Source organism: Drosophila novamexicana, unplaced genomic scaffold (assembly GCF_003285875.2).
Source record: "Drosophila novamexicana strain 15010-1031.04,08,12 unplaced genomic scaffold, DnovRS2.1 tig00000121-arrow-pilon, whole genome shotgun sequence".
Lineage (NCBI taxonomy): Eukaryota > Metazoa > Arthropoda > Insecta > Diptera > Drosophilidae > Drosophila > Drosophila novamexicana.
Window position 1 is genome coordinate 2,575,440 of NW_020824773.1, and position 26,937 is coordinate 2,602,376.

General features: G+C 45.7%; 9 protein-coding genes across 14 annotated transcripts; 4 read left to right on the plus strand and 5 right to left on the minus strand.

Moving 5' to 3' along the window:
* Nucleotides 1-197: 197 nt before the first annotated feature.
* LOC115757942 (cleavage and polyadenylation specificity factor subunit 1) lies at nt 198-5,023 on the minus strand. Its single transcript, XM_030698414.1, has 2 exons — nt 3,031-5,023; nt 198-2,881 (listed from the first exon to the last, which is right to left on the minus strand). Exons 1-2 carry the CDS (start codon nt 4,915-4,917, stop codon nt 401-403), a joined length of 4,368 nt encoding a protein of 1,455 aa, XP_030554274.1. The 5' UTR covers nt 4,918-5,023; the 3' UTR covers nt 198-400.
* A 304-nt stretch (nt 5,024-5,327) lies between these two features.
* LOC115757832 (polycomb protein Asx) lies at nt 5,328-15,157 on the plus strand. 5 transcript variants are annotated; one of them, XM_030698259.1, is made up of 12 exons: nt 5,328-5,406; nt 5,970-6,253; nt 6,321-6,740; nt 6,804-7,845; nt 8,213-8,858; nt 8,918-9,022; nt 9,784-9,849; nt 9,912-10,867; nt 10,928-12,427; nt 12,491-12,781; nt 12,842-13,073; nt 14,420-15,157. In XM_030698259.1, exons 3-12 carry the CDS (start codon nt 6,427-6,429, stop codon nt 14,770-14,772), a joined length of 5,505 nt encoding a protein of 1,834 aa, XP_030554119.1. In that variant the 5' UTR covers nt 5,328-5,406; nt 5,970-6,253; nt 6,321-6,426; the 3' UTR covers nt 14,773-15,157. The 5 variants fall into 5 exon arrangements, with proteins under 5 accessions (XP_030554119.1, XP_030554123.1, XP_030554122.1 ...); XM_030698263.1 differs by having other exon boundaries at nt 12,842-13,104; nt 14,420-14,492; XM_030698260.1 differs by lacking the exon at nt 5,328-5,406 and adding an exon at nt 5,483-5,557.
* Nucleotides 15,158-16,153: 996 nt separating this feature from the next.
* LOC115757833 (phosphopantothenoylcysteine decarboxylase) lies at nt 16,154-17,047 on the minus strand. Its single transcript, XM_030698265.1, has 3 exons — nt 16,789-17,047; nt 16,525-16,728; nt 16,154-16,449 (listed from the first exon to the last, which is right to left on the minus strand). The coding sequence occupies exons 1-3, from the start codon at nt 16,960-16,962 to the stop codon at nt 16,189-16,191; spliced, it is 639 nt and encodes a 212-aa protein (XP_030554125.1). The 5' UTR covers nt 16,963-17,047; the 3' UTR covers nt 16,154-16,188.
* A 490-nt stretch (nt 17,048-17,537) lies between these two features.
* Nucleotides 17,538-18,917, plus strand: LOC115757810 (GDP-fucose protein O-fucosyltransferase 1). Its single transcript, XM_030698233.1, has 2 exons — nt 17,538-17,701; nt 17,757-18,917. The coding sequence occupies exons 1-2, from the start codon at nt 17,593-17,595 to the stop codon at nt 18,845-18,847; spliced, it is 1,200 nt and encodes a 399-aa protein (XP_030554093.1). The 5' UTR covers nt 17,538-17,592; the 3' UTR covers nt 18,848-18,917.
* Nucleotides 18,918-19,046: 129 nt separating this feature from the next.
* LOC115757811 (eukaryotic translation initiation factor 3 subunit M) lies at nt 19,047-20,544 on the minus strand. The gene is made up of 3 exons (XM_030698234.1): nt 20,421-20,544; nt 20,108-20,287; nt 19,047-20,052 (listed from the first exon to the last, which is right to left on the minus strand). Exons 1-3 carry the CDS (start codon nt 20,463-20,465, stop codon nt 19,114-19,116), a joined length of 1,164 nt encoding a protein of 387 aa, XP_030554094.1. The 5' UTR covers nt 20,466-20,544; the 3' UTR covers nt 19,047-19,113.
* Nucleotides 20,545-20,614: 70 nt separating this feature from the next.
* Nucleotides 20,615-21,582, plus strand: LOC115757814 (DNA excision repair protein ERCC-1). Its single transcript, XM_030698236.1, has 2 exons — nt 20,615-21,257; nt 21,312-21,582. Exons 1-2 carry the CDS (start codon nt 20,682-20,684, stop codon nt 21,498-21,500), a joined length of 765 nt encoding a protein of 254 aa, XP_030554096.1. The 5' UTR covers nt 20,615-20,681; the 3' UTR covers nt 21,501-21,582.
* LOC115757813 (probable cytosolic iron-sulfur protein assembly protein Ciao1) lies at nt 21,507-22,673 on the minus strand. The gene has a single exon (XM_030698235.1). It carries the CDS (start codon nt 22,581-22,583, stop codon nt 21,588-21,590), a length of 996 nt encoding a protein of 331 aa, XP_030554095.1. The 5' UTR covers nt 22,584-22,673; the 3' UTR covers nt 21,507-21,587.
* A 509-nt stretch (nt 22,674-23,182) lies between these two features.
* Nucleotides 23,183-25,533, plus strand: LOC115757964 (Hermansky-Pudlak syndrome 1 protein homolog). Its single transcript, XM_030698444.1, has 2 exons — nt 23,183-25,190; nt 25,462-25,533. The coding sequence occupies exon 1, from the start codon at nt 23,368-23,370 to the stop codon at nt 25,180-25,182; it is 1,815 nt and encodes a 604-aa protein (XP_030554304.1). The 5' UTR covers nt 23,183-23,367; the 3' UTR covers nt 25,183-25,190; nt 25,462-25,533.
* LOC115757965 (transmembrane protein 177) lies at nt 25,180-26,825 on the minus strand. Of its 2 annotated transcripts, none has more exons than XM_030698445.1 (3): nt 26,624-26,825; nt 26,103-26,559; nt 25,180-26,049 (listed from the first exon to the last, which is right to left on the minus strand). In XM_030698445.1, the coding sequence occupies exons 1-3, from the start codon at nt 26,788-26,790 to the stop codon at nt 25,714-25,716; spliced, it is 960 nt and encodes a 319-aa protein (XP_030554305.1). In that variant the 5' UTR covers nt 26,791-26,825; the 3' UTR covers nt 25,180-25,713. The 2 variants fall into 2 exon arrangements, with proteins under 2 accessions (XP_030554305.1, XP_030554306.1); XM_030698446.1 differs by having other exon boundaries at nt 26,620-26,686.
* Nucleotides 26,826-26,937: the final 112 nt, after the last annotated feature.

Genomic DNA, 26,937 nt, shown 5'->3' on the forward strand with positions numbered 1-26,937 from the left:
ATGAATCATGTGGTTTAACTGGAGAAGACTCCTTCCTCATATCTCCTATCGCTGACAAGGCAAGGACATATAATATATAGACATTTCTTTGATGCCTAATCATGGATTAGTTTCCCATCCAATTAGTCGCCAACTTAACTTTCTTCAACCTATCATTCCCGATATAACCAAAACACAGATTCTTAGTGTTCACACGTATATATTTATATATCTTTGTTTGGAGGGAAATCCACAAATCGCTTTACTTAACAAAATAGTTTGTTGCTACTACGACATTATCGTATGGGGGGCTGGGGCAGTTGGACTATGTTGACATGCAGCTGGCGTAACTTAACTAAAAATAAAACCTAGGACTACAGCTTAGGGATAACTTTACAAAAGTAGGCGGCCAGTTGGCAACTCAGAACACGGCCGATAAGCGTTCAATTTCCAGCATATCGGCAAGTATTTCCTCGGTGCGTGTGCCAATCTTTTTGGCCACCTCGCTGCGCTCGGAATGGGCGAGCATGCGATAGGACCAAATGAGATCGCCATCGATAATGCAGCGCGATGGATTAATGCCCATTTTTTTGACCGTTTTAATGGTGCGATACTCCTTGGGATTCAGGCCGCACAAATGATCCTGATAGGAGAGCAGCACATTCTGCAGCATAAGGAATCGCCTGTAAACCTTCTCCGGCAACGGCAGACAGTAGCCCAGGGCGCCATCTAAGGTGCCATAGATGACCAAGTGTTTGTTCTCGTAGAGGAAGGGCTGACGGTGATGCAGGCCACGTTGATGGCACTGCACACGGAACATGGTGTTGACTACCTGGCCCAGGTGATAATCGGCCTTGCGCAGCAGCTTCTGGCCGCCCAAAGATTCGCGCGCCTCCGGCTGATACATATAGACAATGAGATTGCGCTCCGCATCGGTGACCAGAAAGCCCAGATTCGAGTTATCCACCATAAACTCAATGCCAAAGACCTCGAGCGGATTGAAATCGCGCGAGGCCAGCGATAACGTTCGATACTCCTCCTGGAAGCGCAGCAAACTGATCGATTTATAGACGTCCGCTATAAAGATCAGAGATTTGACGGTAATAATCTGATGCACGTAGATGTTGGTATCGATGAAGGCGACGCCAATGAGATCACCATCGCGTAGCTGCCAGATATAAATCTTTTGGCCGAGACCGGTTACCAGGAAACCAACCACATCGGAGATGGCCGAAACGGGTCCCTTTTGTTCCTTCTTGAAGACCTCCTTGAGCTTGAACTTGGTCATGGGCTTGCCCGGTTCCGGCACCACCTCAATAATATCATAGATATGTATATTGCCGCGACTGGTGATATCCTCGCTATAGTTGAAATTTGTACCGATACACAGGTACTCCTTTAATCCGGAGCGTGTGCCCTCATACGAGAGTTTCACTATCTTGAAGGCGGTGACATGCTCCCACGGCTCGAATTGTATGGAAGCATCGGGCACAATTTCCCAGGTCTCCGGACTGATGAGCACCATTTCAAACAGTGAGCCAATTGGGTAAATGAAACGCTCGCCGCGACTCTCCTCAGACAGCTCCTTGTCCTCGCCATTGAAGCGATAATATTTGGTCATGGGCTCCTCCTTCTGCGTAATCAGGCAATAAACGCGATTCTCGCGATGATAGACCAGCTGGCGAGGCGTGCAACGTAGCGGCACCTTACGCACCGGCCAGGCGGCATCATAGCTCAAATAGCTGGGCAGCACCGAGATCTTCAGCTCGTATGTGGTATCGAAATAAAGAAAACCATGTGGTATATTCACATTATTGAATGCCGCAAAGCTGCGCACATCCGCATTGCCGAGCAGCCGATGGATGCGCAGTTCGCCGCGTGCGGTGAGAAATACAAAAACGGGATTCATGCCGCACACCATGATCCCAGCCAGGCCGCCCACGTTTGAGAAATAGCGCAGCTTCTGCACATATTTGGGCTGCATATTGTAGGATTCGGCCTCCTCAGCCTCATCGCCGTCCAGCTCAATGTGCGTGGGCTGCTGATCCAGCAGATGCAGTTGCTCCAGCTTCCGAAATCGTATCTTCAGATGACCCTTGGCATAGCGAAACACCTGATAGATGAGCAGCTCGAGCCGTGTGCGCACCAGCAGCAATGGTCGCTCGCCATGCTGACCCAGGCCCACCAGGCACAGCTCCAGCGGCAATGGGGAGTTTGCATGCTGCGGCATGCACGCGTGCAATATGCCCGCCTTGGAGTTCTCCTGCGTCAGCGAAATGGGCACAAATTCCATGGCATCGTTCAGGACCAGCGCCCCATTCCCCACATCATTGACCAAGTAGACAAGCTTCATGTCCGGCATGGAATAGATCTCAAGTGTGCCACTTTGGCGTGCCACAACCAGCCAGTAGCTAGGCTTGGCCTGTACCAGCTGGCGGCGCCACCAGTCCGAGTTCTTCTGCTTCGACTGCTTGGCCAAATCGGCCATACTGTTCAGCTTGAAGGCGTTACCCGCATCGCCATACAGTAAATCCTCCTCATCCTCCACCTTCATGTGCGGCTCGGCCTTCATGTAACCGCCAAAGCTATTGGCAAAACCGGGGCCCGAGCTGCCAGTCAAATTGAGCACATCGTCCGCCTTGCATGTAAACAGTCCGGATAAATCCTTGTACGCTGCAATGGCCACCACAGCAGGCGAACTGCTGATGGTGTGCTTATTGATGGCCAGCCGGGGTGTGCCGCGGGTCTCGCGCAGCGCCAGCGTTATAACCTGTCCGTTGAGCACGCGCAGGCAGACATAAGGATCAGCTATGGACACCTGCACCACGGGCGAGCCCACATCGATCGGCACATTCTGGATTAGCCGAGTGCCCTGCAGCAAACGCACATGACGTGTGGTTACCTGAGGGATATAAGTATACAATATAAACAAGGCGTTTGGTTCCTGAGATAGACGCGACTAGCTGTTCGATTGTAACGATTCGCCTATTAGCACTCTTCTAAAATATAAATCCCTAATTCCAAAAGGCACAGGGTATCAAAATTCCTTACCTGCACTATAAAGCGCTGCTGGCCAAGATTGCCCACATATATAGTTGGCTGGTTGACCGTGAAGCCCGTGTTCTCGATCTCGTTGATCTCCTGGCCTGTTTGCAGCACGAGGGTCGAGGAGCGTTGTGAGAGTAGCATAAAATCATGCTGCTCCTGGCGTGCCGTTGTCGGTTTACGTGTAGCATCATCAAACACCGTCCAGACATCCAGGCAGCCATCCAGCTCAAAGCTGGTGATGATCTGCGGATTGATGCAGTTGACAAATACCGAAAGTGCGCCATTTTTGCTATGTCCCGTGGCGGCGACTAGCTCAATCTTGACCTCATTGAGGGATTCCGCATGCGGGCGCAGTGTGCTGCCATCCTCCTCGAACTCCACACGCTCGCCGGCGCACATGTAATTGATGGGAGCTACATTGATGAGACTGTCGCAAACCTCAAAGATGAATTTGCGCAGCTGCAGCACCGAGGCCTTGGCGCCAGAGCCATATACCTCCAGCTCCTCGTCCTCAATACGACGGGATTTGGCTTGCGATGGTGCCTCATGCTGGTCCACATCATAGACCTGCTCCTCATCCAGCTGTGGGGGTGCCTGCTCAACAGCCTGCTGCTCCACGGCATTTTCCATGTCATCCAAAGTAATTACCGTGCTCTGATCCTCCTCGGTAAAGTGCAGCAGCAGCGAATTGCCCAGGCGAGAACCCAAGAATATATACTCCGTGTGGCACACACATATGCAGCTGGTCAGCACACTGGCCGCCGCCTTATGGAAGTGAAAGTTGCGCACAGTGCGCATGGAGTCTACGCACAGGGTAAGCACATAGAGATCGCCAGTGCGTAACGAAATAACTAATTTATCCACATCAATGAAAGCAAAATTGGCGCAGTCCAAGCTAAGGCGTACATTATCCTGCGGCTTGAGCGGAAAACTGGTGCTATTATCCGCCGAGCTATTTAGACTGACGCCATAAGGCGGCACGCTCTGATTCAAATAGATGATGGCATTCACAGTCATGACCAGGCAGCCGCCAATGGGCTTCTGTATGGGAAATACATGCAGGCAGTCATAGGGAAGGCTGTTTACAGTCCAGATAATGGGATGCACGCGCTGCTGTATATTCAGTGAGATGGCCACCAGCACGCAGGTGTCGGAGCGCACCTTAATGCGGCCGGCACAGGTGCGCACCGGTTCGTAGAGTATAAGCAATGTGGGCTCGTAATAGCCATGCAAAAATTGTATATCCAGCACATTGTCCAGCTTCTCGTCCAGATCAGCGAGCGCTATTAGATAGGATGCCATAATGGGCGTGCGTGTGACCATAGCTGTGGGCGCCTTTTTAATGGGCTTTACATCGGCCAGCTCAATCTCATCAAGACTGTTGTCCTTGCGAAAGGGCAGCACCACCAGGCGCTTGCCATATACGAGCATCACGGCGCAGCGCGCATCTGGATCCACACGCACCACAGGCACATGATAGCGTCCCGTCCAACCGCCGCGTATGTCCTCCTCCTCAAAATAATGTAGCGAGAGTGTTTTTAGGGTTTGCGTATCTGCGTCCAGTTGCAGCACAGACAGCTTTGCATCCTTAAAGCTAATCAGTAATGCATCCCGCATGCCGCCCGCCAGTGAGACACTCTGCAGAGACATAACATTTCCATAGAGCGAATAGCTGGCTAGGCATTCGAGGCGCATTTTGGGCGCCAGACGCATCTCGGTGGGATTAAGCTTTTGGCGCTGCACCGCATCCACGTTGGGCGCAATACGGTACACTTTGAGCACATTTGCGCCGGCCACGACCAGATTCTCCTCGAGATTGTTGAAAAAGCGACACGTAATGGCAAATTCCACCGATGTGGCCGCGTGTGTCTGTTTGCACATTGAGAACATCTTCGCGGATTTTTTTTAAATTTTAACAAATAACTAACTTAAACATATCCCACTGAGCAACACAAGAAGGACTGCCGGCGTTGTTTACATCTGTTTTACCATCTGCAGCAGAGCTGCAAAACTATCGTGAACAATATCGATAGTCATTGATTATAAGTGCACGAGCTATCGGGGGACTTTCAATGTGCTAATAAATTAAGGAAAAACTTAAGCTAACTAATTTTGATTATGTGATTCAACACAATTTTAGTGCATTCAGTACATAAAGTCTTATTTATATCGCAAGGAATCACTATCGATAGCTATTGGCTATTCTAGTTTGGTGTTGGCGCGATTACAGTAATATCGATAGCGCTGTCAATTGTTTTGCAGCTCTAGTTTTAGTGTAGTGCAGTTTTTAACATCCCTATTGCTCTCAAACTGGGAACCCAATAATTATAATTTAACCATCAAAAAATAATCATTCAGCATTAGAATGTAAAACGGCAAGTGCGTGTTAAATGTCTTTAGTTTTTAATGTACGATGTAACAACAATTTCATTCAAATAACTGGAAGCTTTTTTTTTGCTGCGTAGCTACGGTCCGTGCGCGTAAGAAAGACAGCGGTTGGCGTGTAGCCAAAGCATATGCAAACGCTTGCGTAAGAAAGAGTCAGCTCGATACAGCACAAGAAGCAGAAAAAGAATCCAAAATTTTGTAGCTCTCTGCTTCTGCTTTTGTTTGTGTCTTTGCAACAACCATTCAATATTTTATTTTTCAACTAAGTGCATGAGAACTAACTAATCAAGTGCAGGTGTGGGTGCAATTTAAAGTCTGGCTTGTGCAAAATAAAACGCAATTAACAAAAGCCAAAACAAACCACGCAAAAAGTTTTTATATGTGCGTGCGTGCGCGCGTGTGTGTGTGTGTGCGCATTATAATTATATATGTATACATGTGTGTCTCGTGCATATGTGTGTGCATACATATGTATTATTCCTGCAGGGGCAAAAGCAACAAACCAACCAACTTTGCTCTCTTTTTTATTTTTGTTGTTGGGTTTGTTATTGTAGGCAACAAATTTACGACGGACACACATATATCCATATATGTACGAAAAGGAAAAGGCAAAGAGCAGCAAATGAAAATTAGCGTGTGTAATAAATGTGTGAAAAGTGACTGGGCGTAAGGGTTTTAGTGTAACGGAGAGACACACGGGCAAGTAATTATTGTAAAGTTTTTGCAATAAGAGGGGGCGCACACAACAAAATTTGATTGCCCGAGCGGGCTGTGTGGCAGGCAAACCCCACCACGCGCCCCGGCACCCGTTGAAATGGCTAAAACTGCTGCTGGCCAGGTTAGTTGCGATTGTGGTTGCAGATTTCCGGCAAATTTGTTTATAATTCTTTTTTTTTTTTTTTTAGTATGTTCGCAAAAAGCAATTAAACTACCGCCTGACATGGACACAATAACAACAACAATAATACGAATTACTGCTGAGCGTAGTTGTAAATAGTTATAAATATAAACATGAAAACCATAACGCCGGATACATTAGCATCAGCAGCGCCGCAACAGCAGCAGCAACAACAACAGCAGCAGCATCAACATTTGCCCGCGCAAGGCGCCATCATTCCGCAACAACAACACATAACACCTGTGATTATGGAAGCAACAGCGCATGTGAATCTCGTGGAGGATGATGATGAAAAGGATCCGCTGGCACTAGACGCTGCAGCGCATCAGACAACGCCTTCTGAAGCGGCACAGCAGCAGCTGTCCGGGCCAGCAGCAGCGGCGGCTCTCAATTCAACCTCAGCTAATAAGCACACACATAGTCTGAGGTAAGCATTTGGTTTTATCTCTTGCAAATTTGCATTCACTCACCTTCTATCTGCTTGCCGCAGGCGCCACCTGCCACGCATCATTGTGAAACCTATACCGCCTGAGAAAAAGTCTATGCCCAGTGAGGATGCATTGCATAATGCTGGACTGCCGCCAGCACCAGCGCTGTTTGTGTCAGGCAGCATTGCGTCTGCACCAGCTGCATCCACGCCTGTGCGTGGCATTAGCAGTCGGCGCATACAACAACAACAGCAGGCCAAAGCAGCTGCGGCGGCGGCGGCAGCAGCAGCAGCGGAGGCAGCAGCAGCAGCTGCAACAGCAGCCGCCGCCAACGCCGGCGGCTCACCAAGCACCGCTAAAGCCGCAACACAAACCTCCACCATGCGTGAGGTGCTGGCCTCCATACCGGGCCTTAACAGCGTCAAACCTCGTCGGCGCAGCAACAAGAAACTAACAACTGCCGCGCAAATCGAACAGACCAAGGATGGCAAAATCGATTTGGAAACGCCCGATTCGATACTGGCATCAACAAATCTGCGCGCGCTGCTCAACAAACAAACGTTCTCGTTGCTACCGCCACTCTATCAGCACAATCTCATACAGCTGTTGCCGAGCGTGGATCGTGAGGCCAGCGAGGTGGTGCAGCCGTTGCAGCTGGAACAGCCCAGCACTAGCAGCGGCGGTGCCAGCATCAGCAGCTCCAACAGCGTTGCCAACGAAGCCATACGTCTGAGCGCCTCCTGCCTGAATAATGAGTTCTTTGCACGCGCTTGCCTGGAGTGGCGTGAACGTCTCAGCGAAGGCGAGTTTACGCCAGAGAATCAGATCAAGCTGAAAACGGAAGCGGAGCGCGAAAAGAACAAACTGGATCCGTGGAAACTCAAGCACTTTGAGCCCTATTGGGGCGAAAAGAATGCGAAGCGTGCGCCGAATTTAAACCCGCCAAGCAGCAAGCTTAAGCTGGAGCCAACAAGGCAGCAGCAACGGCCAGTGCCACCTGCGCCACCGCCACCAGCACCACCACCAACACAACAACAACAACCGCAGCAGCAACAACTACAACAAGCAACATGTGATAATGAGACTGAACTGAAATTTAATACGGTAGGTATTCGGAAATTAACTAAAATGATAAAGCTCTGAGAGCGCCATGTAATACACAGTGAACACTTGTGAACAGCATCCATTCATAAGAAACAATCATGTTCGACTTATCGAAAGCGTTTGTTTCTGTTTAATTATATGCTGTGTTTGGTTTAAACCCTGGTTCGTTATATTCATAACAAAATAAGGTTCAGCTCAACTTATGTTTTCGATTCAAAGCAAATGAAGATGGAGAATCAAGGCTTAAACAAGCTTGCTGCCCTGATTGAAAAAGTAGCGCATTCAGGGAGAACATTTTCAGAATTTCCACTTCAAACCAAAAAATTAGTTACTTATGTTAATTAAAATAACTCATATATACTTGCAGAGCACAAAGTGCGAAATGACAACCACAACAACAACTGCAGCTAGTATGGATACAACAACAACTGCTAGTGCCTCAGCAGAAGCAATAACAACAACGACAGACGCTGCAACTACAGAAACATCTAGTAGTAGTAGTAGTAGTAGTAGCAGCAGCGGCAGCAATGCTTTAACAGAGCAACAACGACGCATCCTCAAACGCCCCTCCAGCAGCCCCTCCCGACGCAAACGCAGTGATCCGACAACAATTGTCTTGGATGCGGTTGTAGTAGCTGATGAAGTGCCCACAACGTCAAAGGAGAGCAAACAAATGAAACGCGAATTAGCTGAGATTATTCCTAATGCCATGGCAAACGTAACAGATGTTGTTGATCATGCGGGGACAGCAGGAATAACAATAACAACAACAACAACATCTGCAAAAGCTAACAACCAGCAGCCACTTATCAACAGTACCTGTGATAAAATTGAGCCACCTGATGCGCAGACACTCGCCACAACAACAGCAACAACAATAACGACAGCAGCAACAGCAAACGCAACAAACGCTAAAGCAATTCCTGCAGCAGCAGTAACAACATCAACATCAAACATTGCAGAGACTATCACAAACTTTGCGGGCTATTTGCAGAATGTGGAGCTGTCAGAAGGTGTGTTAATTATAATGTATAAAAACTATTTTGTTTATACAAATTCTCTAAATGTTTAGATGCCAAAGCAACGGTCAATGTCGCCCCAATGTCAACTTCTGCAACAACTGCTTCAACAACAACAAACACCCATGACTTTGTATTTGCCGATACGATTGATCATGGTAAGCTTATTTTGACCATTTTAAATGCTAATTAAAATTTAGTTAATTAGTCATGTAGTTATTTACAAAATAATTTGGTTATGGTGTTATATAATTTTGTTGTAGTTTTTTTATTTTTCCCTGTTTCTTTTTATGTGTTTAAAACATTGTCCAAATAGAGTTCTGTAGCTGTATATATGTAGCTATATATCACAATTTTCTATTGGTTATATTAATTTAGTTTATATTAACTATTTGAAATTATATGTTTGTCAGTTCATTTTATTATTTACAATTTACTCTTGGCTTTAATTAAAAAATATGTCTTTACATGTTTTCAAAATTTTTTTGATCTAATGCACAATTTCGGAAAATTACATTTGTTAATCAAAATATATTTAGACTAAAAGTTAATATATTAACTTTTTGTTGATTTGTTTTGTTTTATGTATCTAGTTATAGTTAGTTATTAATATACATTTGGTTTTAAAATAATATTATTGTTAATTGTCGTAAATTTCTTGTAGCTTATCCCTATATATGTAATTGTTATTTTCTACCTTGATTCAACCGTCTTTTTTTGGCTTTTATAATATGTACTTTAGTTTCAAAATTGTTCTGTACTCAGTAATAAATATAATACTCTTTAATTGTTTTCCATTTGGCAAATAATTGTGATTATTTTTTCAAAATTTTTAAAAGTTGTCACTAATATTGAAACTCTATTAATGTATATTCCATCTCCTGCTTTAACGGTCATTCTTCAAATGTCGCCAACGCAGCTTACTTCCACAATCATCAAGCCGCCATCAGCCACGCCTACTACTCTTCATCATCATCGCCCAATTGTAATTTTGATTAATTTCTTCACCGCTTGTCAATTGACTAACTAATTTTTTCGTTTGCTTAGCGACAGCAACAATCATAAAAGTGGACGATCATTGTGATAAGCAGCTGGAGGATTCAGGCATGACGTTGGCCATGTCTATGCCCATGGCTAGCAGCTCTACAAGCTCATCGCTGGCGACTACAACGCCCGTGAGCTCGCTCGCATCCAGCAGTTGCGCCTCTTCTTCGTTATCCTCATCGCTGTCCTCGTCCTGCTCCAGCAGCAACTCCTCCTCAACAGCAGCCACCACAACGACGGCACCTGGCGTAGTTGCAGCTGCATCGCTGTCACTGGCCACAGCGGCGGAAACAACGCTCGCCGATATGCAGGCCATGCTCAGCACTGTAGCCACGCTCCAGCAGCAGCAGCAGGAGCAACAGCAGCAGCAACAACACGTGCCGCCTGCTGTGGAGCTGCCCGTGGAGTTAAACTCCAGCGAAATGTTTCAGCATGTGCAGCACGATTGGAATTTCGGTGGCATCAAGCTACTGGCAGCAACGGCGCCAGCTTCGGGAAATGCGACTGTGGAGCAACTGCAGCAGGCGGAGCAGCACTTGAACCATGAGGCTATCCAATTGATGGATGTGGTGCACGAGGCAGAGGAGGTCATTGATGACATGGTGGAGTGTCATAATCTGCTGGACAATGATGTTTGTGAACAAGTGGCAGATGAAGAAGATGACGCCGACGAAGTCATTGACGAAGATGATGATGTGGTTGAGTGCATCGATTCGGAGCAACAGGATCAGGATGATGTAATGAGGGCAATGGTCGATCATGTTATGGATGACAGCGAGAGCGATGCAGTGCGTGATATTGTGGACAAGCTGCAGCAGCATCATCAGCAGCAACAACACCAGCAGCAACAACAACAACAGCAGCAGCAACAACAGCTGCAGGCACAGCTGCAGGATGTTGTGCAATTGACGCAGCATTCCTTTATGCCACAGGCTCACAGCAGCGACTATGCGAATGAGGTGAGTACCGCTTCGATTACAATCAATTCCATTTTAAAACATTGCCCTCATATTCCACAGATATCCCATGAGCTGCTGTGCGATGCGGTGCCCATGTCCGCGGCCGAAATGGAAGTGTCTAGCACTGTCATTACCAACAGCAGCAACAGCAATGATAGCAGCAATAATTTGAGCCTGTGCAGCAGTAGTAGCAGCAGCATTGCCATCAATCAGCTGCCACAACCGTCAGCTGCTGCTGCTCCAGCTGCCCCGGCACCACAGCAGCAACAGCGTCAGATTTTGGTGGACTCCAATGGACAAATCATAGGCAATTTCTTGTTGCAACAACAACAGCAGCAACAGCAACAGCGCCAACAGCAACAATTACAACAGCAGCAATTACTGCAACAGTTTACATTGCAAGCAGCCGCACAGCAGCAACAACAACAACAGCAGGCGACTAGCAGCAATGCACTGCAAAAACCCCATCAAGCTCTGCCCGTAACGCTACGCAAACCCTTTGAGATCAACAGCAATGGGGCGCAGCAATTTTTGGCGCCCAATTTGCTGGCCCAGCAGCAGCAACAGCAGCAGCAGCTGGAACAACAGCAGCAGCAACAGGTGCACCAAAAGCAACAACAGCTGCAGCAATTTGCGCTACAGGCGCAGCTTCATCAGCGACAGCTTCTAGCGCAGGCAGCTAACAACAATCTGCTGCAGCAGCAACAGCAATTGCAGCAACAACAGCAAAACTATCAGCAGCAGCAACAAGCTGTTGTGCCGCCCAAATTCATAGCGAAGCCGCTGAATATTATATCGATGACACGACCTGCAAATGCCTCGCCCAACGCGGCAACAGCCGTGGCAACATCAGCAGCTGCAAACAATCCACAAATTCCGTCCACCTACGCCAATGTTGTAGCCGCAGTGCAGCAGCAGCAACAGCAGCAGTCGTCGACAGCGCAACAACAGATCAATCACAGCAATAGCAACCTGCAGCAGCAGCAACAACAGCAACCGCTGCAGCTGCCTGTTCCTACTGTTAATAATGTGCTGACCATGAAAGCGCTGCCGCCCTCGGGCGTGCCCACAACAATTGCCCAGCAGCGACTGCAGCCAAAGATGCCCACGGGAAAGGGGCGCAAGGCGACCACCAATCGATTGCCGCCGGGAGCTGTCAATCTTGAGCGTAGCTATCAAATCTGTCAGGCAGTCATACAGAACAGTCCGAATCGTGAGAACCTCAAGGCACAACTGCGCCCTCCGGCGGCCATACTCAGCCAGCAGCAACATACAACGGCAACAACTGTGAGCAGCAGCAGCGGCGGCGGCGGCGGCAGCAGCAGCAATTCAGCACTGAACGTATCCACTGTAGCAGCCGCGCCAATGAGCAATTTGAGTACGGTGAGCGGTAACGTGACAGCAGCAGCAGCAGCAGCTACCGCAGCCGCACCAGCACAAAATGTGCTCAAGCAGGAAGAACTACTGGTCAGCGGCGCGGCTGCCGTGAACGCAGCGCCAGCACTGCCCGCCGGCATGCCGCCCAATGTGATGGGTGTGGGCAGACCTGGCGTCTATAAGGTAACCATTTCGCATTAAAAACTTTGTGTATATTATCTAAACTCTTCTCTCTTGTATGCCCAGGTCATAGGTCCGCGCATGAGTGGCTTTCCGCGTAAGAAGTACGTGCAGCGCAAGCCCTCGCCCACAACGGTTATAAGGCACATGCTAGCAACGGCGCCTGGTGCGTCCAGTTCACAGCAGATGCAGCTGGCCGCGGGTCAGCAGGTGGCGCAACAGGCACAGCCCGCGCAGGAGCAAATATTGCATCAGAATGGTACTGGTCAGTATGTGCTGGTGCACCGCGCCAACGTGGGTGCCGCAGACAATCAGGCGCCGCGTGCCTCTAGCGCGCCGCCATTGCATCAAAATCAGGTGGGTACCATTAAGGGATAGCTACGATTGAACAACACACCTAATTTAATTAAATAACAGTTTGTCGCCGTGCAGAATCCGCTGCACAGCATCAATGGCATTAGCATGGGCGGACGCGGGCGTCCGGCTTCTGTAGACAATAACAACAGCGCTGGCAATGGTGCAACGGCGCTTGCCACCAATGATGCGCTGCATCATCATGAGCTGCATCAGCAACAACAACAACAGCAGCAACAGCAACTGGGCAATGTGAGCGCGGCCGCGAATATTGTGCGGCGCAATATCGCTGCAGGTAAATTGGTGTATTATTAGTGCTTAGCGAGGTACGTCTTTCAAATCACCGCACACAAATTCCAACATTCATACATTCATCAATATCACAATTTGGCACGCATTTATTAATTATGACAATAGATTTGTTAGATTTACCTATTTGGCGAACAACAAAATATCCATCCGTTGACTCATAGTTTTTTCGTTTCCACGTAACCTTTTGCGTATGCGTATGTTCGAGTATGTAAACTGCATGGTTTATTTATTAATTTAATGCATTCACACGTTGTGGGAATTTAGTTAAGAGCTTAACATAAGAGAAGAGATGAGGGTTCGAAATAACATTTTATCATATTGTTTGTAATCTATGTATATTCAAACAAGTAAGAGGTTCTAGTCGGGAGCTCCCGACTAGGGGATACCCTGAACCCACTTCTTCCAACATCAAATGCATATATCTATTCTATTTTAGAAGCAATATGTCAAGTTTGGTGACTAGCTCTTATTATTTACCAAAATTGCCCAACAAACAAGATATCGATATTGATTTTTATCGATTGCTTGGAAACGGAGTAAGTTATCGATTATCGGAAACAAACTGGATCTACGCGGGAACTAGGAGCACCTACATCTAAAATTTCAAGTCTCTAGCTCTTATAGGTTCTGAGATCCTTGCGTTCATACATACGGACGGACGGACGGACGGACAGACAGACGGACATGGCTAGATCGACTCGGCTATTTATGCTGATTAAGAATATATATACTTTATGGGGTCGGAGATGCTTCCTTCTGCCATTTGGCTTTCGCACAAATACAATATACCCTTATACCCATTTTTAATGGGTTCAGGGTATACAAATGAGAGTGGAAGGTCACTAATTAAAAGCTGATTATTTGCTGCTTTTATATTTATTATAAATCCGTCTACGATAGTTGATTTGTATCAGTTATTCAGTCCTTCAGGCTAGAAAAATCTCCGAGTTCGAATATCAGGCTATAGAAATAGGAATATGTAGAAATCTGCTAGGATAATACGACTTCATAGTCTAGAAACTGAGGAAAATTGTATGTGAAATTTATTATTATTAATTATTATTATTTAGAATCAGCAAAATGGTCTCAAGCTTGAAAAGCGGTTTAGTTTTGACACTTGGAAACCTTTAAATTACATTTACGAGTAGCTTTGTGAGTTTGCTTCTTGTGTTAAACCTTAAAAAAGCATTTTAAGAACCTCAAGTGTGAATGCAGCATATGTATTTAAGTATATATTAATATTTTTGATTCAATATTAATTTGTTTGCTATATATATAAATAAGGTGAATTTAAAATTGAATACTAAAACTTTGATCTACACATAAAAGGCACCAACATTACCTACATAGACGGCAGCAACTCGGCGGCGGCGGCGGCTCTCATGGATGCGGGCAACAACTACATAGTGACGACCACAGGAGCAGCAACAGCAGCGGGAGGCGTAGTGAATCAACAAACAACCCAGCAACAACACCAACATCAACAGCAGCCACAACAACAACAACATCCACTGCTGCAATTGCATCAAAGCGGCGAGAACACGCCACCGGGCAGCGAGGCGAGCAACAACAGTTGCGCCTGCGCCCTAAACGCGATGGTGATTTGCCAGCAATGCGGCGCGTTCTGCCACGATGATTGCATCAGTGCCTCGAAGCTGTGCGTATCTTGTGTGATCAGATGAGAGCTAAGCCTGCAGATGCAACTGGAAAACGTATTATAGTAATATATAGAGTTAACCATATTTAGATGCAATGGCTAATATATATATATGTATATATAATTATGTATTGGCAAGTCGAAAAGTTAGTTAGTTAGTGCGCCCCACCCACATAGAAGAGGACGAAGACAAATGTGTATTAAAGTTGATTTCTGGTTGCTTTCGACCTATAACCCGACAAAATTTATAAGCTAGACTATAAAACTACACCCAACTAGATGCAAACCAAGTGCAGAGGCTTGAGCACACACACACATACACACACACACACAAAGCTATAGCAGGAAATCGCTTGCGTAAAATGTATTTGTTAATTTAATGTGCAGCAATTAAAAGCCATGTAAATAGAGAAAGTAACTATTGGTAGTTGGGCTGGGGGGTAAAACAAAACTTAGTATGCAAGCAAGTGTTGTGTATTTTGTGTTTGTTGCGTAGCCCTAAAAAACTCTGTTCAGGTGTTTATTTATGGGGCTATTGCATGGGCACATGCAAAATGATGATATGAACAGATTATAAACACTCAATGTAATTTAAACAAAACAAATACAACAAAAAGGCAGCGGCAAAAGCAGCAAAAACCAATATAAAAAAAAAAAAAAACAAGAAAGAAAGCTATGTACATATTTATGTTTAATATTAAATGTAATTTATAAATGAAAAAAGTATATATATATATATATATAAATATATATTTACGATTAAGCTAGAATTGAGAAACTTCAAACTTAGGTTGACATATGCCTGAAGACTATATTTTTTATAATTTGTCGTTGCAGCATATGCGTGATGATAATTCAGTTGGTTCGTTTTTAAAATACATAAGCAACTACATAATAAACATACATGCAACTACAATACATACATACATAATATATTTTACTGTGTAATTTTTAAAACCTAAGCTTTTTATTTCCCTAATCTAAGTTTATTATTCTTCACAATCAAACACACACACACACACACATACCACGACCACATCTCTAGCATACACATAATATAGCGCATAAAAGTAATTGTAATTCACATATAAAACAAATTGATTTAAAAGCATAAAACAACTGTTGATAAAACAAAAAAAACACACAAATATACACTGAAACAAAAAACATAAATGTACATTGAGAAACTAAAATGCAATTAAAAACAAAAACAAATTATTATAACAAGATGAGGAACAAAATTCAAAAGAGAGAAAAACAAAAAAGGAAAACGAAAATCATTTTGCTCCTAGATGCACTCAAAATTAACCAATAAACATTATTACAAATAAATTGAATGAAAAAAAAACCCCAAATAGTATTTACTCCCTACAAATGGACCACAAATTATTTAAACAAAAACCAAAATCTTTTTATTTGTTAACAACCAGAAAAAAAGTATCTACAATGGCAACTGAAAAGCGGACACAACTGACGTCACAATTGTAGGCACCTCGGCCATGGCACCATTTCCCGTATCGCCGCACATTAAGGTCTTGGAAATGCAGGGTATCTCCTTGTAGCCCCAGCTGTTTAACTTATCAATCTGTTCGCGCGTTATGGGATGGTCGTACATGCGTGTATTCATCGCTGGGGCAAAGAGCAGCGGCTTTTCCAAATCCCAAGCGCGCACCACGCACATCACCAGATTGTCGCAATGGCCCTGTTAAAACAAATACAAAAAAACTATATATTTGTATAACTATCTAATGTTTAAACAAAGATAAGTCAAACGTACAGTGGCTATTTTGGCTAGAGAGTTGGCGCTAAGTGGCGCAATTAGCAGCATGTGCGCCCACTTGCCCAGCTCAATGTGCAGCACGGGGTCGCCGCGTTTGTTCCAGGCTAGCCATTCGTCACGATTATGCAAAATGGGCACATGTTCCGGCACCTGCTCCAATTCAAAAAAGTGTTTGGCATGCTCCGTTATAATGACCTTAACCTGTTGGCAATAGATTGGCAATTAATTGACTCGAAGATGGAGCTGGGTGCAGACACTCACGTTAAATGTATAGGGCAGCTTTTCGTTGCTTAGTTCGGATATTAATTGTACTAGTTTAATGGTGGCCACGCTGCCTGTGGCCGCAATGAGCACATTGCGTTCTGGCCTCAATTTGATTGCTGCTGCTGCTTCTGCGTTGCTGGCGTCTTTTCCGGAAAGCCCAATTTCGCCCATTCTGTTTTTTCCATAAGATTGTTGTCCATGCGGCAGCCTAAATACTCTTGCGCCTCTGCCCGGCACTTGGCGTTGTCGTTCTCGTTGCGCCGCAAGCAACTGGCGTAGATTAGGAAGTGCTTCTTGCACAAGCTCTCGTGATCTAATGGAAAGCTGCCCTTCTCCGGCGCTGTGGGTATGAACTTCTTTTGACTGTAGATCTGAGAAGTCATTTGTATGTTTGTCGCCACCAAGATCTTATCTCAAAACATTAATGAGCGAGCATACGACAATTATGAAATAGATAAAACGTAAATAAAGCAAACAAAAACAACTGTCAATTCTGCCTGCGCGAGGCTGCCAGACTCTTATACTGAAATTTAAGTGGCAGCACAATAACATGTTAAACCTGCAATCGATTAAGAGCGACTTTCATATAAACAGTGCTGCCATTTTAACTAAGCCATATTTTATAAAAGAAACTAGCATAGGTTTTGTGAAAATCGCTTTATTTAATTATTTAAAATCCATATCCAATCACATTAATCTTAGAGTAGCTTAATACTTATTTTTTAAACCATTTAAAGCCAGTTTTTTTCAGGATCTTTACGCCTTTCGAATTCTGGCAACACTGCACACGAAGCCGGCAGAATGCAGTGGATTAAATTATTAATTTATTTAATTTCAAGCTTAATATTAAAGACAAACGCCCAGTTTGAGCGAGATCCTAATGGCTATATTGCCTATTGTCCCTGTATGGGTAAGTTTTGATGGGTTTTGTTTGCTTTCAGTTTTTGTTTATGTTTTGCCCTCAGGACGCTTTGGCAACCAGGCGGATCATTTTCTGGGCTCCTTGGCCTTTGCTCGCGCTCTAAATCGCACGCTTATATTGCCGCCATGGGTGGAGTATCGCAAGGGTGAATTGCGCTCTCGACAGGTGCCATTCGACACATACTTTGAGGTAGAGCCGCTGCAGGAGTTTCATCGCGTCATACTCATGTCGGACTTTATGAGCCACCTGGCTGACGAGGTGTGGCCCGCCTCGGAGCGCGTATCCTTCTGTTATATGGAGCGAAAGAGCTTGCAGCAGGAGAAGAACGATCCGAATGCGCCCAACTGTCATGCCAAGGATGGAAATCCATTTGGTCCATTCTGGGACACGTACAATATTGACTTTGTGGCCTCCGAGTTCTATGGTCCACTGCATTTTGATGTACACCACAGTGCCATAGCCACCAAATGGCAGCAGAGCTATACGGCCGATAAGTGGCCCGTACTAGCATTTACCGGCGCGCCCGCCAGTTTTCCTGTGCAACTCGAGAACCGCGTATTGCAAAAGTACTTAAAGTGGAGTCCACGGTATAGAGAAGCAGCTCGTGAATTTATACGCAATGTTCTGCCGCGCGGCGCTTTTGTTGGCCTGCATTTGCGCAATGGCATCGATTGGGTGCGCGCATGCGAGCATATCAAGGACAGTCAACAGCTCTTCGCATCGCCGCAGTGCCTGGGCTATAAGAATGAGCGCGGCGAGCTGTACACGGAACTGTGCATGCCCACCAAGGAGGCAATTGTGCGGCAGCTAAAGCGCATAATTAAAAATGTGCGTCAATCGCAACCGAAGAACGAGGTGAAATCCGTTTTTGTGGCATCCGATGCGAATCATATGATAAGCGAGCTAAGCAACGCGCTCAGTCGCATGGATATCAGCGTGCACAAGTTGCCCGAAGATGATCCCTATCTTGATTTGGCCATATTGGGGCAATCGAATCATTTTATTGGCAACTGCATATCTTCGTACAGCGCATTCGTTAAACGTGAGCGGGACACTCACGGATTCCCCTCGTATTTCTGGTCTTTTCCTAAAGAAAAGGAACGCCAACAGTCCAAGCCCCATGAGGAGCTATGAAGCCTGACAATCTCTAACAATTCTCAAAAAAGCTTAGCATATTTAGTATTAAGCTAGAAAGTATTTCCCACATCTGACTAGAACAAATCCAACTAGGATGATTTAACGTTTAAGTTGCAATTAATTAGATACATATTTGATTTTACTTAGAAATTTATTCAAGCTTGATTTCTCACGCATTCCTCAAAATAATTTAATATGTAAAACTTTACCCGCGCTTTTTATTTGTTCTTGACGTCACTTAGGTATTTGTTTTTATTTTCTTCTTAATGTATCAGCTTTTGCGTGCGTGCCAGATCCAGTTGTGCAGATGATACATTCGTCAATCCCTCGCGCACCGAGCTAAGGTTCTCCTTCCAGGCCTGGAGCAGATCGCGCAGCTGCTCCCATTGTGGTGCACCAAAGGTGCGATGCATTGTCGAGGAAATGTGAACTTTGCGATTGGCCTGATCCAGACGCGCACGCACCAGCTTTGTCTTCAGCACTTCGATGACAAATGGCTCCACTTCATCCTCGCCGATTTGCAACTCCTTGGTCAGCGTATCGAAAGTCATTTCAGGATAGCTTTCGGCCAGCTGCATAAATGTCAACAGACGCATTTTCTTCATGTTCTGCTCGTGGTTCAGGCCCTGCGAGTTGACAAACTCCTTGTGATCCTCATAGAACTGCACATACGAGGGCAGCTTGTCGGACACGAAGATGGACAACAAGTCGTGTATCAGATCACCCTCCAGGAAGCGCACGGGTTTCAGCGATAGCAAAGGATCGAGCAGGAATGTATTGGGATCGGCCAGGGCGGTGACAATGCACTTCATGGCATCCTCACGAGCAACGCACGCATTGTCTGCCGTATAGGTGCCCAACAGCTCAATCATGACCTTAGAAGACAGCTCCAGATTGGTGTCCTTGGTGACATCGTGCAACAGACGGTACAACTTTTGCATCTGCTCACTGGACGGCGGGCAGTTGGCAAATTGCGACTTTAGCTGATCGACGCCAGTGAACACCTCTAGCACCTGATCGCACTGCTTGGCCACCTGCACCAAATGATAGTAGACATGGTAGCGCAATGGAGAGGCTGTGTCCAGATTGTTGAATAAACGCCACAGCGACTGCAGACACACTTTTGCCAGCGGCTGGTTGGGCGCCTTGGTCATCTTTTCGCAATAGGCCAACACAATGTTCTCACCACGATCCAGAGGTATCTGAATGTATTATTGTTAAGCTATTTACTGGCAGTTATAAACTATATATATATACCGTTATCATAATGGACACAATGCTGTTGAGAATTCCATCAATCTGAGCTGGTTCACCGTCTTTGAAGCAGACTTCACAGACGCCGATTATTTTATGCAAATCATCTTCCACGCCTTTATTCGATTTCTCCGATGAGATTTCGGCGCCAAGCTTTTTAAAATACTTGCGCAGCTCTTGCACCTGTTAAAACATAAAATACATTAAATTTTATTTTGTATTTACAAAATTTGTTTTTGCACCCACTGCCAACATAACCTCACTTTAATATTGAATGCGGCACAGACGGCGCGGTAAAACGTAATTGAAACATTACCTGTTCATCTAACGATAGGTCTATAAACACCGGATGCGAAGCCATGGTTTTATAGATTGTTAAGTTATATTATTTTGCAAATAGAATAAACAAATTTGCACGCACACGTCGTCGTCGTCGTCGTCGATGAATTGACAACTCGAAAGGAAAGGGCAAAACAATAATAGAGTTGCCATGTTGTATGAAAAACTATCGATTGTAGCAACGCAGCGATAACGATAATTGTATTTCGAGAAATTTGTTAAACTGCCGGGCTATAAAATGGAAGACCTTAACGACGACTCATTTGATGATGTCTTGGCTTCAATGGAAATCCCCGCAGCTCCAAAGCAGCCGAAAATACAAACAACGACAAAAACAGACGCATCTATCAGCAGCAGCACCAGTTCTGCAGCCGGTACAGCTAAGCCGCCGCCTTCAAATCCTCACAGTGTTTTGGTGCACAGCAAGCAACGGGGTAATCCCATTCTGAAATCCATTCTCAACGTGCCCCTGGAGTTTCGTGATGATATTATACCAGACTATGTGGTGGGTCGTACTTCCTGCATACTGTTCCTATCGCTCAAGTACCATAATTTGAATCCCGATTACATTTGCCAACGCCTCAAGGCGCTGGGCAAGATGTATGAGCTACGCGTGCTGCTGGTGCAGGTGGACACGCCAGAGCCGCACAATGCGCTGAAAAGCTTAACACGCATTTCGCTACTGGCAGATCTAACGATGATGCTCGCCTGGAACTCCGAGGAGGCAGGCAAAATCATAGAAACATATAAGCAGTTCGAGAAGCGTCCGCCGGATTTGATTATGGAGCGCGTTGAGTCCAATCCGCATCAGAAGGTGGGTGTGATGTTCAGTCTTTAATGTAATTTCAATGGGTTTCATACTCTGCAGCTTGTGGCAGCTTTGACCAACATTAAACCAGTGAATAAAACGGACGCCGTCACGATTTTGCAAATCTTTGGCAATCTGGAGAATCTTATTAATGCCAGCGAGGAGCGGCTTTCCCAAGTTATGGGCTTGGGACCGCGCAAGGCCAAGAAATTGTACAAAACGCTGCACGAACCCTTTCTTAGCAAATAAGGCCAGTTTATTGTAACAGCTATTTATTACAATAGGCAATAGGAAATACTTAAATTATATACACAAAACCGGGACAAAAAGATATGATTACTCCTGCAGTTTCCATATCTTGATGGTGCCATCGTCGCTGCAGGAGATCAGCTGACCGGCCGTCACTGGATTCCATTCCACTGCATTCACATCCTGTTCGTGTGCGCTTTCCTCGGCTGTTAGCAGCTCAAATGTGGGTGCATCTCGTTTGGAATCGCTGCTCTCTTTGAAAATTCGAATGCCATCATCGCCACAAGCGCTGGCAATCAGGCCTGTCTGCTTGCACCAGGACACATCATAGATGGCACGCGAGTGCTCTCCGGACAAGGTGCACACGCATTTCCACACGGTGGTCTTGTCGGGCGTGGCAATGCCAGCATCATTGCCCGGATGATAGGCACGCCAAATCTTAAGTGTGGCATCGTCGCTGCAGGAAACCAAACGCTCGCCATCTGCATCAAAATCAATGCTCCAGACTGTGCTCGTGTGCGAGCTGAGCGTCGCCGTACAGTCCCAGTCGCTATCAAGCGCGCTCTCGGCAAACATCTTGATTGTGTTGTCATACGAAGCTGAGGCCAAGACTTCCTTTGTTGGATGCCACACCACACGCTTTACATCCTGCGAGTGTGCGTTTAGCACAGCAGCGCATTCGAACTCATCATCGCCAGCCACCTCCCAGATCCACACTGATTTGTCGCGCGAGCAAGTGGCCAACAAGCCGCCGCTGCGTGACCAGCTAACGCTTTTCACCTCATTCTCGTGCCCCTCCAGCGTTGCGGTGCATTCGTGCTTGGACCAAATGGCTGTGGTGGCATCGAAGCTGGCGGAGGCCAAATACTCACCGCACGGTGACCAGCGTACCTCGCGTATGGTGCGCTTGTGCCCATCAGATAGTATGGTTTTGGTGGTCCATGTGTTTCCCGAAAGTGACCAAATTCTGATGGCCTTATCTTCGCCGCAAGAGGCGAAACTATTGCCCTTTGGATGCCATGCAACGCCCCAAATTCTTCCTTTGTGACCCTGCAGCGTATGCTCGAGAATAAGGCGACCCATAATTAAAGTTGTGTAGTTTCAAGGTATATATATTAAATTATATATGTTGATTTCTATTGATAACGCTGCATGCGTGAGTCCTAAAAAAACAGATGTTAGTCAAGGGTTCAGTCCCGAACTAGTTTCATCGCTTTGATCTTTGAACACAACTTGAAAATGAAAGTAATACAATCAATTACTTAATATTGCAGCAAAACTAAAATGGAAATATAAGTTTTTATATATAAATATTCGACAAGCTGAAAGGCTGCGTGTTTTGTTACATTTTAAAGGAATTAATTTAATTCGCTAACGGAACTGAACGCATATATCAACTATATGGCAACGCTCAGCTCTTATCACTGGCAAATTCTAGCACTTAGAAAATAATTGTGTGCAAACAATATATTATTTTAAATTCCTATGAGTTAACATTCTTTGGTTTAATACTAAGTCCCACACCACCTTTACCAATATAACCAAATGCATAGTATAGGTATTTACTTATAATTCAAATTTTCAAAGTTAGCGCCAAGTACACTTTCCCACACCTATAACTATCGATACTTTTGCAAAACGATAGGAATGAACACTGAACTGTAACACGAAGATTTACAGTTAAAACAACATCTGAATCCACAATCTGCGTTTTCTTTTTAATAAATACACACTGAACTTGGTTGGTTTAACTTTATTACGTGGCAGCCGAAGTATCGCTGCCTGCCGCACGCCGCGGATTAACTACACAAATAGACAAAACCAGTGCATTGTGCTGTTTTAGCCGTTTTTTCTTTCTGATAAGAAAATGGACGGTCTAATTGTATTCAATAGCGCCAACGATGTGGCTTATCAAAATTTGAATGGAGATCTAACGGAGAAAATATGCAATATAGCAATTGCACAAGGTTTGGTGCCTGCCGGCAGCGTAACGACACCCGGCGCCGCCCTGGACAGCAATGTCCTGTTGCAGATATTCAGTCCCATTATCAGCTCACAGCGGATTATGCACTGTCAGTTTGACAATGCCTATGCGAGCTTCCAGTGCGAGAATGGCTTCAATTTGGCCTTTGGCGAGCTCCTGGGTTTCACCTTTTTGAAAATTGGCCAAACCGAGATTGAGCAACTGATGCGGCAACTGGGCGTGGCCATAACACTGACACGCTACTTTTACGGTGCCAATTTGTTTGGCGTACAGGCTGGAGCCATGCAGCAGGAGCTGCTGACGCTGTGCCTCAACTGTTATGAGTCGCAGCTGTGGCAGGAGGAGCAGGCCTATTTGCTGGAGGCATTGCCCAAGCTGCTCATCAACACGGAACTGAAACGCACTGTGCACGTGACACTGGATGCGACGCTGGAGCAACTGCGACAAACGGGCGGACAGCAACGGGCACATGCCCTGCTTCTTGTCTCGCATAAGCTGGTGGCATTGAATAGCACACGCCAGGCGCTTCCCTTGGCGCCCGCCGATTTGCTCTTTCTGGCCATCTTAGCGCGAGCGCTGCAATCCCAGAAATCCCAACGCGCCGTGGCCGTTTTCCTTCAAGGAGTTTCACACGATGTCAATTCTGGCTGTGTGCCTAGCATTGTGCATCTTTCGCGCCTGCATGGCCATCAGGTGCTGCTGCAGATCATCGAGTACGGCAACATGCCGCTAACCAGCTCCATATACGACACATTCTTTGTGCTGCAGAAGATTGTGGCCGTGCAGCAGCAGGGCGATGCGGATGCATTGAAGCCCGCCTACGAGAGTCTGGAATCTTTTGTCAGCCAGACCTTGACGGCGCTTAAGCGCCATCTGAAGCAAAAACACGAGGATTTGGAGAGCTGTGTCAAAAAGTTTACGGCGCGCTGGGAGAATCTACGCAAGATGTACGTGGAATTCTTCAAGAGTTTCGAGCGCGAGCTGCTCGTACGCATCGAGTCCAATTTGCCAGCTTTTGTGGAGGAGCTGAAGCAACTGTTTACGCTCTCCTTGGCCAGCTGCGACAGCGCCAGCAATCAGCAGCTGGATCAGCTGGCCGACTCGGCAGCTGTGGTTGAGGCCAAGCTGCTGGAATTTGCCGAATTCCTGGCGGTCAAGGCGGCACGCAACATCTCCATTGATGCTTACTTGGAGGACTTTCCAGGCCTGGTGCATTTCATGTACGTCAATCGCAGCTCCGGTCAAATGCTGGCGCCGGACTTGCGTCAAAACAGTCCACAGCTGCTGCCCAAGTCCAAACTGTGGCACATGGTGGAGTTCACTCGCAGCTATTTAAAGAAGGGTCAAACCACAGTCATGTGGAAGGATCGCACATTCCACTACTCTTATTTCCTCTGGTTTGAGGATCTATCGGGTGGCATATTGAAATGCACCCTGGACTTGCAACAGCATTTCCTATCCACGGGCTTTGGCGCCGGTGGCAATGGGCAGAAGACACCAGCCGAGCCTGGTGCACTGCCCATGGATTACTACAGCGAGCTGGCCGAGCTTTGCTTTCCCAAGCTGGCGCCGGGCAAAGTGCGCGTCTATGAATTGTACTGCATACATTTGGGCCTCGTCACGGCCACCTGCGCCGTCGAGCATGCCCGCCGCTTGGTGGCCACCATCAGCGATGTGGTTGGCGAGGAAACATTTTAAATGGCATTGTAAGTTTTTATTTAGTTATATATTTATTTTTTTAACATTCCTTAAAAGATGCCACACGATGCTAGTCAACTTTTGTTTGTCTCTTGAGATGATATATCAGACGAATATTCTATAAAGTCCTCTAACGGGAGCTCATTTCCGTTATTTTAAACAATTATTTAATTTCTTGAGTTGAAAGTATCAAACGTTATTGACTTTTGAAAGTGATTGACTTTAAAGTTGCTTTGATTGTTATTTTTTGTGATTTTTGTTTATTTATTTTTATTCTAGCCATAATTTATACACTTTGGTATTCCATTAGGTCGCCGTAAACTAGTTGTTAACGAATAAATCCTTAAAAATGATTGTTGATGTTTCGGTTTACGGTTTTTAACGATTTTGGTTCATTCAATTTCAATTTAGATGCCAAGCCACGTTTTTAAGATTTGGACTGGGTCTTCTTATCGAATGAAAACAAATTGTTACCAAAAAAGATTGTTTTTCAAACAATAGATTTTTCAACAAACGTTTATTAACTATTGCTTATTGTGTCGCCGTTGTTTCCTGTTGATTTTGTAGCTCCTGCCATTTGTCCTCGAAGAAAGACTTGCGTGCCGTCAAAGGCATAGACTTCTGGCGCAGCATATAGTTCTCATTGCCCAAAGCCGTATAGGTGTTGTCTCCAATAAGATTTCTTAGGGCAATATTCTTCTTTAAATGCTTATCATAGTAACTGATGCCGGCGGCCACAAACTGTGGACCCAGCGTTGCAAGTTTCTTGTCTATCTCTGCGTCGGTGACCACTTGATTAATGTCCTTCATGAAAGACCAGCTGCCCACGCCGAACAAGCCCAAAATGGTGTACAAAACAAAACGCATCTGTGAAGCAAACGATTAACAATTGCGACAAGGATTCCCAATCAAAAACATACGCTGCCATGACGCGCAAACAGATTGAGACGCAGGTTCAAGAAGTGTCCAATGGTGTAGACCATGAGGAAGTTCAGACTGGGGTATATGGAGTTCAAAAGCACGCGATGTGTTTGCAGCTGCAGAATTGCCTTGCATAGTCCAAACACCTGCTCGTCCTCCGTCAAGACAATAGCCTTCTCCAACAGTTTTCCACTGTCCGAGGTCCAATCGATTTGCTGATCGCGAAAGCGTATATCTGCCCGCTTGATCTCATCAGTGCTACCATAGGCGTAGTTTACGGGTATGCCCAGGGCGGCACCAAAGCGATACTTTGTGGTACCCGCTTGAAACAGATCGAAGCCAAATACAGTAAAGGGTTTAACGAACTTGCGCTCGCGCGGATCAATCTCCAGCTTGTCCATTGCCTGATTCACACGTTGCTGCACTGCTTCCGGAACTTCACGTTCAATACCATTCCTGTGTGAAGCAGAAAAACAGTTAATAAGTATGGACACTATGTTCCTCTAATACGCTAACCCACTGATAACATTGGACAAAATTGCGGTAATATTTCAGTCCGAATGTGTGTGGCACAAAGTTGGCTATAAAAAGTCCAGCTGTGGTCGTGCCTGCCGCATAGAACACCACTTTACGTCCATTTTCGGTCTTAAAAAAGGATAAAAGGCCGCCACCGGCTTTCTTCTGCATGTTTGCCTGTTTTGTAACCACTATTTATCGGCCGACCGCCACATCGAAATGGTGCGATATTTATACTCAGCTTGGCATTTATCGACGTGCACGGCAAGATTAATCGATTAATTGTTTGTTTCAAAAATGATTTACTTTTATTTTTAT